Below are 13,195 nucleotides of genomic sequence, written 5' to 3'. Positions count from 1 at the left end.
GTAAAAGAAGAAACAAAGGAAAGCAACTCAATCTAAAGAGAAAAGGGAAGCAAAGGATCGATGCTAAGCAAGCAGGATGACACAAGTTAATCTACTACGTTTTGTTTTCCGGTGTACGTGTTGTGTTTTTTCATCACGTTTAGTCACGTATCACCGATAAAAGTTAAAGTCGTCCATTTGGAACGAAAGAATTCCATAGTATTTTCATATATACGAATCCTAAAATTCATTATCAATAAATACAGTTAAAGTTATCTCTCTATTATCTAATTAAGCCATACCACCTTAATTGTTTTTAGCTATTAGATGATTAATCTATGGTCTAAATTATTTCCCTCTTTTCCTTCACCTACGGAATCATATATTACTTAAATTTGTCTTTGGATAATTAATCTATATTATCTTTTCATTTCTCTTATGTTATTAAGATGTATCATCGTAGTTTTGCTTTTGATTGATCATCCTATATATATGATTTAAACTGTTATAACCACGTCATCATCATAATTATTTATAACTTTTTTCATGGCCGATCACAAATGAAAATTTTATAAAGTATATAAAGTGATATTGTCTAGCTATATTAAATGTTATTTACACTATTATTATACAGAACTCCCATAGCAACGCACGAGGTTTATCTAGTTTTACAAAACAGTTAACTCATTGGTAGAGGCAAAAATAAATATAAAAGAACTAAAGGCGTATGCAATGTTCATTAATAAACTTCTCTCGTAGTGATGTCATATAGTACTCACTCCTTCCACAAGAGTTAGATCTATTTTATATTTGAGTTTCCAAATAAGTTGTTCTGTTTGTAATCTCTATGCATTGCAGACTTAAGTGGAGAGATAAATTAAATGTTTGATCAGAACCCGAGAAGCCATCTTCATACTCATTGGTTGTATGCGTGCATACATTTCTTGTTCTTTGTTACATGCAAGATAAGTTAATTTATCCTTGGTCTTGGTGACAAAAATAACATGTGTAACTTTTGTTAAAGGAGGGAGTATAATGATTTTTAGGTTGTTTAGTAAGTACTAAGGTAAGTTCAACAGATTTCTTTTTTAAGTCACTCTAGTTGTCATTTTTTTGAATTTTGAATTTACTTATCAAGCATCTAATTGGCTATAGAATTATTGAGTGATGGAAATCATGAAAACTGGTGTATACATGCTCATATTAATACGAAATCTGAACCCTAGAATTCCTTGTATTTTAGAATGAAGGGATTAATTATTTTGCTAACACAGTTAGACTTGGAAAGAAGTTGTTCGCTTTTCAAAATTCACAGTTAAAATATTCTCTTCATCTTATAATGGGTTCATTTTTAGCACATCCTATTTATCTCAAATAAATTCTTTTTTAGCAATCATTGCATCAGAGTTTGTGAAAGTATGTATAGGTACATTGGGAGTAGATAAAAAATAATTGCATAGGGATTTCATAAAGTGAAGGTATTATAGTCTTTTTTTTTTGTTCTACATTGGTTTTTACGGGATGGATGAAAATGAACTTTATTTATTCTAGGACGGAGGGAGTAGTTAGCATCCTTGCTACTAGTTTCCACATTTAGGGATAAAACCTATTAACTTAATAAAGTAATAGAAAAATGCGCCTCCATATTCACTCTCACGCCCTAGAAATTCTCATATTAATCGAAGAAAAAGAAAAACAGAGTCCATATAGAAATACAATTTAGAATTAGTCGAAATTCGGAATTAAAACATAGTAATAAATATTGGAAGATGTGACTAGAGCCCATGCCGATATACAATTTAGAATTAATGGAAATTCAGAATTAAAAATAGAAAATTAAAATTAGGTTAGAGTCCATATAGAAATACATTTTAGAAGTAACTAATATTCGGAATTAAAAAAACATATCGAAAGAAGAGTATAGAGTCCATACAAAAATACAATTAAGAAATACTCGGAATTAAAAAAGGAATATTAGAAGAGTATAAAGTCCATATAGGAGTAGGAATTTAGAATTAACTAAAATTCGAAATAAAAATAATAAATTAAAAGTAGAGTTTAGAGTCCGTATAGAAATATAATTTACAAATAACTAAAATTCAAAATTTAAAAAAGGGACGACGAGTCCATATAGGAATACAATTTAGAAGTAACTGAAATTCGAAATAAAAAAATAAAGAATATTGATAGATGAGTTTAGAGTCCACATATAAATACAGTTATAAATAATAAAAAATCAAAATTAAAAATAAATAATATTGAAAGAATAGCCTAGAGTCTATATAGAAATACAATTTACATATAACAAATATCCGGATTTTAAAAAATAAGGATATTGGAAGACGAGTTTAGAGTACATATAGAAATATAATTTAGAAATAACTAAAATTAGATATTAAAAATAATTAATAACTATTACGTATATACAATGTAATATGATTATTACACATCGGTAGGTTGGTAATGTTAGTATAAAATTTAAAATTATATCGTTATTTCTAATATATTTTAATAATTAATTGAGAGAATATATATGCTATTATACGAGAGAAAATATAATTATGTTAGCCACGTAATCTGCACGCGCCACCATGGTAGTTTAAACAACATGAGCAGCTATGCCTGGAACGGAGGGTGGGTACTCTCTTACATTGAAGCTATGAAGTTATGTCAACCATTTTTTTTTCTGTTTGGTTCTCTATCTCTACATCTAGATGAGGTAGGAGTAATAGATGAGTGCATGATTGTTGGGCCAGTAGAATAGAAAAGATGAGATAGCGCACTAACCATGATAATGAGCTAACCGCTAGACACAAGTGGTCGAATAGAGTACCTCTTTTAGGTAACACCGGTGATCAAACTTAGCTCAAAAATTAGATAGACAGGCCTTTTAGGCTTTAGCTCTCCACTGAAACACCCGAAGTTCGTAACCCCTGTGGTCCAAAAGAGAACGGCTCAAACCTGAAAGTCCGAAACACGTTCCCGGCCAACCGCGCGGTACACCTGCATGGTACACGTATCACCACCATTCACCAGCCACCACCAGGTCTCCGAAGCATCGCATCAGCGATCACATTTCACATCACCTCCACGGCTCCACCCCCCGTCCGTCCCTCCGCCCGTCAACTCCCCACTGGGTTTTCTCAGGGGAAAAAAAAACACTCCTACTCCTACTTCAGGCCTTCAGCCCAGCCGCGTCCGGTAAACAAAAGCTGCGACACCACGTACCGCACGGATCACAAGGACGAGATGGGGAGGAACAGGGAAGCGATTGCAATAATTTGATGGCTCGATGGGACGCCGCGAGGGCGAGAGCTGCTGCTACTAGTGCTCGTAGCCAGTAGTATAGGTGGTACTCACCGAAGTCGCCGTCCTCCTGCGCCGGGCGCCGTGCCTGCTGACGTCACCCACCCAAGCACCCACACCACCCCCCGCCCCCGCCGCGACAAAACCGGCCCGGCCCCCCTCCCCCTCCCCACGCCACCCGCCCCCGCGCTTTTCTCTCACCGCTCTCCTCCCGTTCCCACCACCACGGCCGCGTCAAGATCCGATCCACACACCCATCCGACCCCGCTGCCTGCCGGTCTCACTCTCATCCTCGTGATCCCCCGACGACGACGACAAGGGACACAGCTCGGTTTCTTGCTTCCCCCCCCCCCCCCCCCCCCCCACCAGTAATGCCCGCTGCCCCCACCGGCCTCCCTCCCAACCACGAGTGCTGCTGCTGCTGCTCCTCCTCCTCTTGGTATTACCGGCTCCCCCTCCTCCGCGGCGCGGTAGAAGTAGAAGCGGGGGCTGTCAATAGGGGAGGGGAGTAGGCGGCGGCGGGGGGGGTGCGAGAACGCTGGCGACTGGGCGCTCACCCGCCTAAAGCCAATCCACCCACCTAACCAGTTGGCGGGTCACGGAGAGGGGACAGGAGTAGTAGAAGAAGTAGGAGGCTCCTAGCTACCACCGCGCCTCACTCCCAATCCTACTACTACTACTACTACCACCCACCGAGTGCGCGTCGCCGTGCTCCAGGTCTCTATCCAGTCCAGTCCACCTCCGAAGCTTTCTTTCGCTCCCACTCTGCTGCGCGCTCTCGTTCCATCTCGCTCTCGCTTTATCCCCCAAGGTGGCGCATCTTTCTTGGGGTGGCATTCTTTCTCTGCTTGGTCGAGGTTCACTGATCTGTGTTCTGGTTGTAGGGGAGGTGGCGGATCTGCGGGTGCGTGACCTCCATATGGGATCTCGATGAGCTGGGGGGACTGTTCTTGAAGTGGTTCTTGGGAGCATCTTGGTATGTTATCTTCGTGACTTCGTCGTATGTGTGCTTTTTTCTTTTCTTCTTCTGTTTCAATGTTTGGGTAATGTGGTTGGTTGGCTCGATTGGAGAGAGATGCTGAAGAGTGGTGGGTTTCTGTTGGGTTTAATGCCGCAGCTGGTGTTCCATCTTATTCAGTTCAGCAAGTTTTCTCCAACTTCCCCCGTTCTGCCGCTATAACGACCATCGTTGATGATGATGCATTTTGTAGGCTAATTTGCAAAGGGAAAAAATGGTTTCAACCTAATCCATATGGTAAAATATTTGTTGTCTATGCAACTCCAGATTTTATTTTATTTTTGCCGGGCAACTAACTTTAGTTTTTTCCCCTCTTGCTTGTAGTTAGACCTTTAATTTTTTTGTGAGTAGCTAGGCTTGCACGGCTAAATTTTCATTTTGTAAGCCACCCAACAAAATCAAGTGGAGAAAGGTGCCCTTTTTCTTGAGGGAAACGGGGAAAGATGCCCCATAGCCATAGTTGATATACATTTATCAGGACTGACTGAACTATTTATGGATGGCTGGGCCCTTAACAATGTGCAAACTATTTTTATATACAAGCCACACACGGTATAGCATCAGGGCAAATATCTATAATTATTTGCACCTTTTATCATTAGTGGGAGCCCTTTTTTTTTCAGTCTTGTTTGCATGGTTATTGACATATCCTAATTAGAACATTATTGTGTCAAAACTGTCGGTGGCCAACTCCCAACCCCACTAAGTACATGTAGAAACATAATGTTTCATAAATCCAGGATTCCCGGGAGACAAAATGATGCCATTGTCCACCGACAAATACTTAGTTCTGAATTGAGATACTGCAATACTGTAGTTATGTTGGTTCTGTGGTGCTGCCTGCTATTTTCTTTCTGTTCATTAGTGCTCTGGTGGAAATATCAGAAGCTACATATCTGAGTTTTTTTCTGCTAATATTGAAGTTGCAGGTTCAAGGAAGTGTAGTATCCTGTTGAAACTTGACGATTCAATTTGAATCAAGTGAAAAGCTCTGCTTGTTGGCGTATGTTAAACCATAAAAAAAGATGCCAACGAAAGGACAGTTTAGCAGAGAAAGGAATGTAAAGGCCACATTAGGTCGTGATGGACGTCAAAGGGGAAATTCACAAGATCAATCTGTACAAGTGCCAAAAGAGAAGATTGCAGTAGTCGGTGGGAACATTGATGGAAAATTTGAAGATAGAATCAGAGTTGTGAAAAATGAGAAGTTTCGAAGGCAACGGGAACCTCGGAGTGCAGATGCGGGTGGATCCTTGAAAGGCTCAAAACCATGGCCTGGTCGAAAGGCCACTACGGTTGATGAGCTTGTCAAGCATATGTCAAATGTTCCTTCATATTTGCAGCGTAAAGAGACATCAGGCCATCTTCAGGACAAGGCATTGAATGTTGGAGTTCTCGAGTGGGGCCTCCTAGCCAGGTGGTCTCACCAACAAAAGCATGAGTTTTCTAGCAGCCATGGTGCCTCTCCATCTAATACTAGTAGGTCCCTGATATTCTCTTCTCCATCCCAGTCATCTGCAAGTCCCAGCAGCAAATCTCTTGAAAGCAATCAATCTCCTACACTCAATGACCATCAGCATTGTTCTATGGAGTTTCAGCAAAGTGATCTTGAGGATAAATACCATGGGAAGGCCAGATATTCACCTAGCCCAAATTCTGCAGTGTTGAACTTGTTGCCTGTTCATGGAAAACACTTTCCAGAGAACACTGGCAAATACGGTGACTTGAATCTCAGAAACATATCTCCACTCTCGGACCCTCTTCTTACTGCCACTGGGAGTTCCATGCGACATGAAATGGTTGATGATGAGGAGACTACAAGGAATATAGAGGAGGCCGTCCATCATTGTTCGCGCAGGCTTTTTACAGATGATGATAACATTGGCCAAAGTTTCTTCACCTCACATAACAATGATTCTGCATGTGGTGATTTTCAGCAGAGCAGTGGCGTGACTGGTGAGGTTTTTGAGACTCTAGTGTCTAGTGCGGTGATGGAAATGGAAAGAAATGCCAGTTTGTCACCTGTTGGTTTCTCAAAAGATATTGGGCAACACCATGAATTTCCTCGAATTCCATACTCATGTCCACTTCCTATCATGGATTCATCTGAAGAGCTTGGCACCAGCAGAACTGGGACTCAAGGTGATTCTGTTGGTGCTGCTGTAACTATAGGTGAAAATCGCAACCAAAAGCAAATTTCCAGGGGTGCCTCTGAGAGAACTCCTCGGATCAGTGCAAAGTTCAGTGATATGGATGCGTCACCACATAGACATCTTGTTTCTGGACTGAATCGAGTGAACCGCTGTTCAAGCCTGAAGGATGGACCATGTCCTCGACAACCTGAAGCAAGCACCTCTGTGGATAAGATAAATGGAGATAAGTCATCAGGCAACAAAGGCAGTAGACGCAGCCCATTGAGGAGGATGTTAGATCCAATATTAAAGCCACGTCAGTCATCCACTTCTGGTCCAATTCAACCTTCATTTGTTCCAAAGTGTCATCTGCCTGGCCATATTGATAAGCAATCTCTGAGCTTGGGAGGATCTGCTTTGCAGAATGTTCAACGTAGGTCAGTTGATTCAGTGGTAAATTCAAATTGCCGAACAGAAACTAATACAAACCAGCCTCCTCAGGTCCTGAACAGTGAAAGGTACCTCCAGCAAGATATAGATTCAACAACAACAAGGCATGCGCTTCTGCAGCTAGCGTGGAAGAATGGCCTGCCTTTTTTCATGCTTTCTTGTGGTTCTGATATCCTGGTGGCTACCGTGAGAAGGAAGGGCATCTCCGATAACAATGATCTGGAGAGCACATACACTCTGTTTGGTGTTGAAGAACCTAAGAAAAGAGGTGGGGCTTGGATCAAGGCAGGTAATAAGAACAAGAAAGATCAGCTTGTTTATAATATTGTTGGGGAAATGAGGGTTTCACATCGAAAATCAAGATGCTACCAGGCAGAAAAAAACCATTTGCATAGAGAATTTGTTCTGGTTGGCTCAGAGCAGCTACCATCTTCTGAAGAATCAGGTGATTCACATGTTAGCAGAGAGTTTGCGGCTTTTATTAGTGCGGTGTCTCAGCAAGAACCAGAAACTTCTCGTCACTCATCCTCACAGCATTCCAGCCGAAGCATGTCAACACCAACCGACTGTTCTTGCCCATTGGGAAATTTCCATCCTAATACGAGGGATGATAGTTGTGCATCATCCAGTGTTCTTGCCGTACTTCCTAATGGCTTCCATGGTACATCAACCTCAGGACAGCCACTACCTCTGATTGAGAGGTGGAAATCAGGAGGAGCGTGTGACTGTGGTGGGTGGGATGAAGGCTGCATGCTCAGTGTCCTCAGCGATGACGCCCGAGAAAACAAAGGTGATAAATCCACTCAAGCAAACCAGACGACGGATGGAAGTCAACGGTTTGACTTGTTTGTTCAGGTGCGTCCTTGTGCTTCTCTGTTCTTGCCTATGTCCTTATGTATCTAATCTATGACGACCTAATCAGTTGATGCTTATATAAATCTGTATTTGTAGGGTCGATCACGAGAAGACAAGCATGCTTTCAGTATGGTTTCATTCAGAGAAGGGTTATACACAGTTGAATTCAGATCATCCATTGCTTTACTTCAGGCTTTTGCTATGTGTATAGTGATGCTTCACGGCAGGCGCCCTACCAGGACGCAAGCAGGTGTGCACGCATCGCAAGAGCACGCATCCCTCGCTGACCATAAGCTCAACAAGATCATGGCAGCTAGTCAAGGTAGAGCTCAGGCAAGCTATGTGCCACACCGGCCGCCGCTATCTCCTGTAGGGCGAGCCTAGCTTCCTGTGATAAAAATGTATGTTTTTCTTTGTTTCTTTTCGTTTTCTTCTGTAACTCGAGTTGCGTCGTGGAATCTTATGCCATGATCCATATGCGACTCACATCGAAATGTGATGAATCTTATGGAATCGGCTTTAGCGGGGTAGCTAACTGTACATGTAAAATGACTAGGTGTGTTGCTGCAAGGCTCATCTCAGTGCTTAGCTACCCTTTTTATATGCAAGCAAAGCAGATCCTCGCAAAGCTTCTGTCACTCAACCCCTTGCAGAAATGGCACCGATGTTGTGATACGTTTGTGCCACTCTCTGTACATGTTCTGGGGGCTGAAAGCCTGGAACTGCATTGTGTTAATCTGAGGACTGAGGCTTAAGTTTTTACTCTTGAAAACACTTGCAGCAAGTTATGTGCGTTTTGGATTGCAGCCACCTGTAGCACAAGTATGTTCAGGAGAAGTGGAAAACATGCTGAAGCCCAGTGTGTGACTAGCAGAACTGGAGATTCTTTCAACTTTACAGTGAAGGGGCGTCATAAGCAAATTACAATACCGCTAATTAGAACATCTATCCCGGATTACTCGCTTTACTACTCACCCCTGAGCATCTATCTGAGGTAAAATCCACTCCCCGAAAACAAAAATATCTCAACCTGCAATATATTTACAGATCTTACCATAAGTAACTTATGGCGATAAGGCACGTAAACACACACGACTCATACGGTGTAACACTGCCCGCTATGTATGTCATGACCTCGCAATGAGCGAGTCGGAATCGTCCATGTTGACGGCGGCGACCTGCGATGGCCCGACGCGGACGGCCACCGCCGGTATCCTTATCGGCGGCGGCCGCGCGGGCTTGACGGCGGCGGAGACGTCCTTGTCCTCCTTGCTATCCTTGAGGTCGCTGGGCGGCAGGAAGCAGTCCATGGAGAGTCCCCAGATGTTGAAGTCGACCTCCTCGATGTTCCACACCTCCTCCATTCGCGTCCGCGTGTTGCCGTCGCTGCTGTCCCCGAAGCGGACGAGCGAGACGGCGGTGCGGCCGGCGTGCGCGATGTTGACGCCGTCGACGGCGCGGTAGTCGTGGAGGTGCGACTCCATGGTGGTCTCCCAGAAGACGCTGCCGTGTCCGCTCGACTTGATCTGCAGCAGGTGCGAGTCCTCCAGCTGCACCAGCAGGCCCGTCCGCTGGCTGAAGTACCCCCACACCGTGTGCCGGATGATCTCCACGCTGCTGCTGTTGCGCGCCCGCAGGCTCGACGCCTCCGCCTCCACCTTGAGCACGAAGCAGTCCTCGCCGTCCACGCTCCTCTCGCCGATGCACACCGCGTCCGCGAACAGGCTCGCCGTCAGCATCGGGTCAAGTCCCTGCGTACCAAACACACCATGCATGCACAAGTTAGTTAATTTCTCCAGTCACTTAATTTAATCCACGTGGACACTATATACTAGTACTATTTATAGCTGTTATGAAAAAAGAACATGGTATGATAGTTGACACCGCGGTCAAATTAAATCGGGCTGGTTGGTGCAGCGCGATTAGCGGGGAGAGTTCAAGAGTCGGGTGGAACCGGCCGGGTGACAAACCGCGAGCCACCAACCGATTGATGGCGTGGGTCGCGTCCCGGTTTAGGCCCATGTCCACGTGATGTGTCCCGCCGCGTTGCTGCAGCACATGGCGGCACGTTGCGGTGACGGTGTTGAAAACCCGTCCCCCCTAATCCCGCTGCTCCGCGCTTTGTTCCCGCTAATCGCCCTCCCCTTGCCATGATTCGCCCCCACTCCACAGCGACAGCGTGCAGCCACCGCTACTGACGATGGATGATGAGTACGTCCCCCATATCTGTGTGTACCGGGTGCCCTGGACCAGATCTCTCGCGCAACGGCACAAGTGTACAAGCCTCATGATGAGACGAGCGAGCGATCGGCCAGCCCTATCCCGACACCGCCCTGGACTGACCTTGACCACAGCTAATGCCAACGGCCCAATGAGTGCGGCAAAGGCGTAATCATGTCGCTCGGCCGTGCGGGTACTCGACCGATCTGTCCTGTCCTACCGACAGTATGCAGGGAAGATCCAGGTACGTGACACTGGCCAAGTTGCCATGCATGCTCTACTCTCTACTCGTACTACGCACGCTCGGTACGGCGCGTACTGATGGCCACCTAGTACCCAAATCAGGCCGGTTTGAGCAGGACGAAGGGGAAAAACAGAGCTTCTTGGGACAAAGAACTACAGAAAGTAAGTTCCCATTAAGATGAGAACTTTGCGACTTTGGACGTATGCGTTCCATGTCATGATACCGATGCCTATTAGTACCTACCACTAGGAACGATGACAACAATGGACTCGCTACGTAAGTTCGGCCAACAGCAACGTTGGATCGACCCAAACACAAAGGACTACTCGTTTTGACGTCGAACCAGAAAAGAAAATATGTGCCACCAAATTTGGTTCTCGTAGTCGTCCGTCTCATAAACAGGATCCAATTCAGTACGCAGTTCTCCTAGTCGTTGGAAACTTTAACTGAGAGTTGAGCGTGTTTTCTATGATGCTACGCGACCATGCAGTATTGCAGTCAAGTCGTGCGAATACGGTAAGCGTTTATATGGAACTAACGAAGAACTCGCGGTTTATATTATACCTGGAGCGATCGGCGGAGAGGGCGCGGCGGACCGCGGGAGGCGTGCGACTGATGCCACGGCGTCTGGCGCCAGGCGACCTTGCCGTCGCTGCCGGCGCTGATCTTGCAGCCGGACACCACGAGCTCCAGGGACCACAGCTCCGGCTTCTTCTGCCACAGCACGAACCCGCCAACCTCGCCGCCGTTCTTGCTGCTCTTCTTCCCGCCGCGGTGCCCTCCGCCGCCGCCGCCGCCGCCGTCGGCGTCGCTGCTGTTGAGCTCCGCGGCGGTCATCCTCACCTTCCCCATCGCGTACATGTTCGTGACCTTGTTCAGCGCCCACTCCCCGCCCGACGCCGCGATGTACTGCTGTATTATGTACTTGGCCGTGGACGACTCCTGAAAGGGGACACGCCATAAATGGATGAGCCAATCAGCGCGCGGCGATGGACAAACGAAACGGAGAAGAATCCGATGATGGCGATCGTACAATGGGATCGGCCTTGAGCTGTTCGCAGAGGACGGAGCAGGGCGACTGCTTGGCGTGGTCGACGGGGAGCGGTATCAGCGGCGCGCCGATGACGCCGAGCATGAGCTGCAGCTCGCCGCGGCTCATGGAGCACGGCTCTCCGGCGCCGCCGGAGCGGTCGGACGCGTTCGGCCGCACCCACGACTTGACGTTGGTGCAGCCGAACCTGGAGCCGCGGGAGCCGCCACCGCCGCTGCCGCGTGAGAACATCTCCTCCGGGATGGGCACCTCGAGCACCGTGTCCAGCGCGTCATCGCGCTCCAGGTTCGGGCACAGCTTCCTCATGGAGACAGCTCTCCTGTTGCGCGAGCTCCGATCGCCTTCGGCTGCTGCTTCTGCTCGCTTTGGTGCCGCCGCGCGGTTCCTTTTGTGTTGCGTTATGACGCCTACCCTGTCTCGGTGGGTTTGTACCGGTTTTGATGAGTCGTGCGGGCAGCTGGCAGGTGGGGTCCAAGATTTGCTCTTACATTATTTTTGCCCCCCCAAAATTTGGTCGTGGCCGCACGCACTCTGCGATCTTGTTTAACATTTCTTTTCTCAAGAGATATCCTTGTGCTCATCGTCCAAACAGTAATATACACATATACGCACGATCATGCGTTGCCCTTTCCTGGTTTCAACTTTCAGCCTTTGTGCCGTTCTGCAGTGTTCCCACACACTCACTTTATCAGTTAAACTTGCATTTAACCGATTCTTCGCTGTTGAAGATGATACTACGTACGGAGTGTTGCTGCACGAGTAGTCAATTCGATGGAAGCATCGACACGTTCAGATTGATAATGGGAACCTGGAGTTGTTGGGAAGCAATTGATCGATTGCCTTTTTTTTTTCTCTCTCGATCCTGATCGCGCATCCGTGGAGTGAGATGTAACACAGTACGTACAAGTCACGAACCATAGGCATGACGCCTGAGTACGTACGAGTTACGACTAGCTAATCCGTTCCGAACGGCCCGCGAGTCCCTTTCCATAACCGGTAGGGCGCCTACGTGCGCGGCACTGGCTTCAAACGATTAGGAGGAGGGGATCGCGAACAGTACTAGTTGTAGTCGTAGGCTGTTGACGTTCGCGCGCACGCACCGTGCACCCGGGCCCCCGTGTTAGGTTGCCGCCATGATCGTCGCTTGATATCGGGCCGCTTCGCTGTGCACGCCGCGCGCCAGATTCCCGGTGTCTCGGCTTGGTTTATCCTCACGCTCCCGGTGGTTGGGCCGCGCCATTCGCGGCGCCGGCGCGGGTGGACGGCTTGATCGGCGGGTCGGGGTTCCGTCCACGCTGCGCTGCGCTGTGGCTGGACGCTAGCGTCGTCCGCTCCGCCCCCGCCCCGTGCGTGCGGGCGTCGCGTCGCGCGGGATTATTGTATTCGCGTTCGTGGGGGTGGAGATCCTGTCCGTTTCCTCCGACGTGCCAACCAGGTTTCTGCCGCTGCCGCTGCTGCTGGAGATCGAAAGGCCATGGACACCACGTACCACTCTGTGAGATCGGGTCTCATCATTGTGATTGCCCGGCTGCCGCTCGACATGGGAGATCCACGGATCAATCAGGCCAGGGTTACTCATCATTTACAGTACACTGATTCGATCCGATCCATCCGTCTGTAATACTATGCATATTTTGCATACTCTCCAATCAAATGGCCGGATCACAGACATTATTACGGAGCGTCAATGATTAGCACGATCTAGATACGCATAAGTACTGGATAAGAGGTGTCAGTGAAGGCAGATAAGATATGGTCCAAATTAAAAGTATTGCTAGTATTTTTAGAGGTTACACAGCTGAGCTGGGTGAGTGGGTGAGTGCCGAGCCATATATGTTGCTCCTCCGGTGTTTTACAGGAGACTGATCGCCGCCGGCCGGCCGCTTTCACGATTGGTGAGCCTGGGCTTGCTGGTGGAAGCAGTTGCCACAGAGACGGGA

The 13,195-nt window shown here is 47.1% G+C and overlaps 2 protein-coding genes across 5 annotated transcripts; one reads left to right on the top strand and one right to left on the bottom strand.

Moving 5' to 3' along the window:
* The first annotated feature begins 3,935 nt into the window (after window positions 1-3,935).
* LOC4332366 (uncharacterized) lies at window positions 3,936-8,378 on the top strand. 4 transcript variants are annotated; one of them, XM_015775899.3, is made up of 4 exons: window positions 3,936-4,002; window positions 4,170-4,261; window positions 5,233-7,740; window positions 7,837-8,378. In XM_015775899.3, exons 3-4 carry the CDS (start codon window positions 5,329-5,331, stop codon window positions 8,122-8,124), a joined length of 2,700 nt encoding a protein of 899 aa, XP_015631385.1. In that variant the 5' UTR covers window positions 3,936-4,002; window positions 4,170-4,261; window positions 5,233-5,328; the 3' UTR covers window positions 8,125-8,378. The 4 variants fall into 4 exon arrangements, with proteins under 4 accessions (XP_015631385.1, XP_015631383.1, XP_015631384.1 ...); XM_015775897.3 differs by having other exon boundaries at window positions 5,227-7,740; XM_015775898.3 differs by having other exon boundaries at window positions 3,991-4,096.
* Window positions 8,379-8,604: 226 nt separating this feature from the next.
* LOC4332365 (uncharacterized) lies at window positions 8,605-11,664 on the bottom strand. Its single transcript, XM_015775900.3, has 3 exons — window positions 11,238-11,664; window positions 10,769-11,146; window positions 8,605-9,491 (listed from the first exon to the last, which is right to left on the bottom strand). Exons 1-3 carry the CDS (start codon window positions 11,559-11,561, stop codon window positions 8,868-8,870), a joined length of 1,326 nt encoding a protein of 441 aa, XP_015631386.1. The 5' UTR covers window positions 11,562-11,664; the 3' UTR covers window positions 8,605-8,867.
* Between the last annotated feature and the right edge of the window lie 1,531 nt (window positions 11,665-13,195).

Source organism: Oryza sativa, chromosome 3, assembly GCF_034140825.1.
Source record: "Oryza sativa Japonica Group chromosome 3, ASM3414082v1".
Taxonomy (NCBI): Eukaryota; Viridiplantae; Streptophyta; class Magnoliopsida; order Poales; family Poaceae; genus Oryza; species Oryza sativa.
This window is presented reverse-complemented; position numbering and strand designations above follow the sequence as displayed.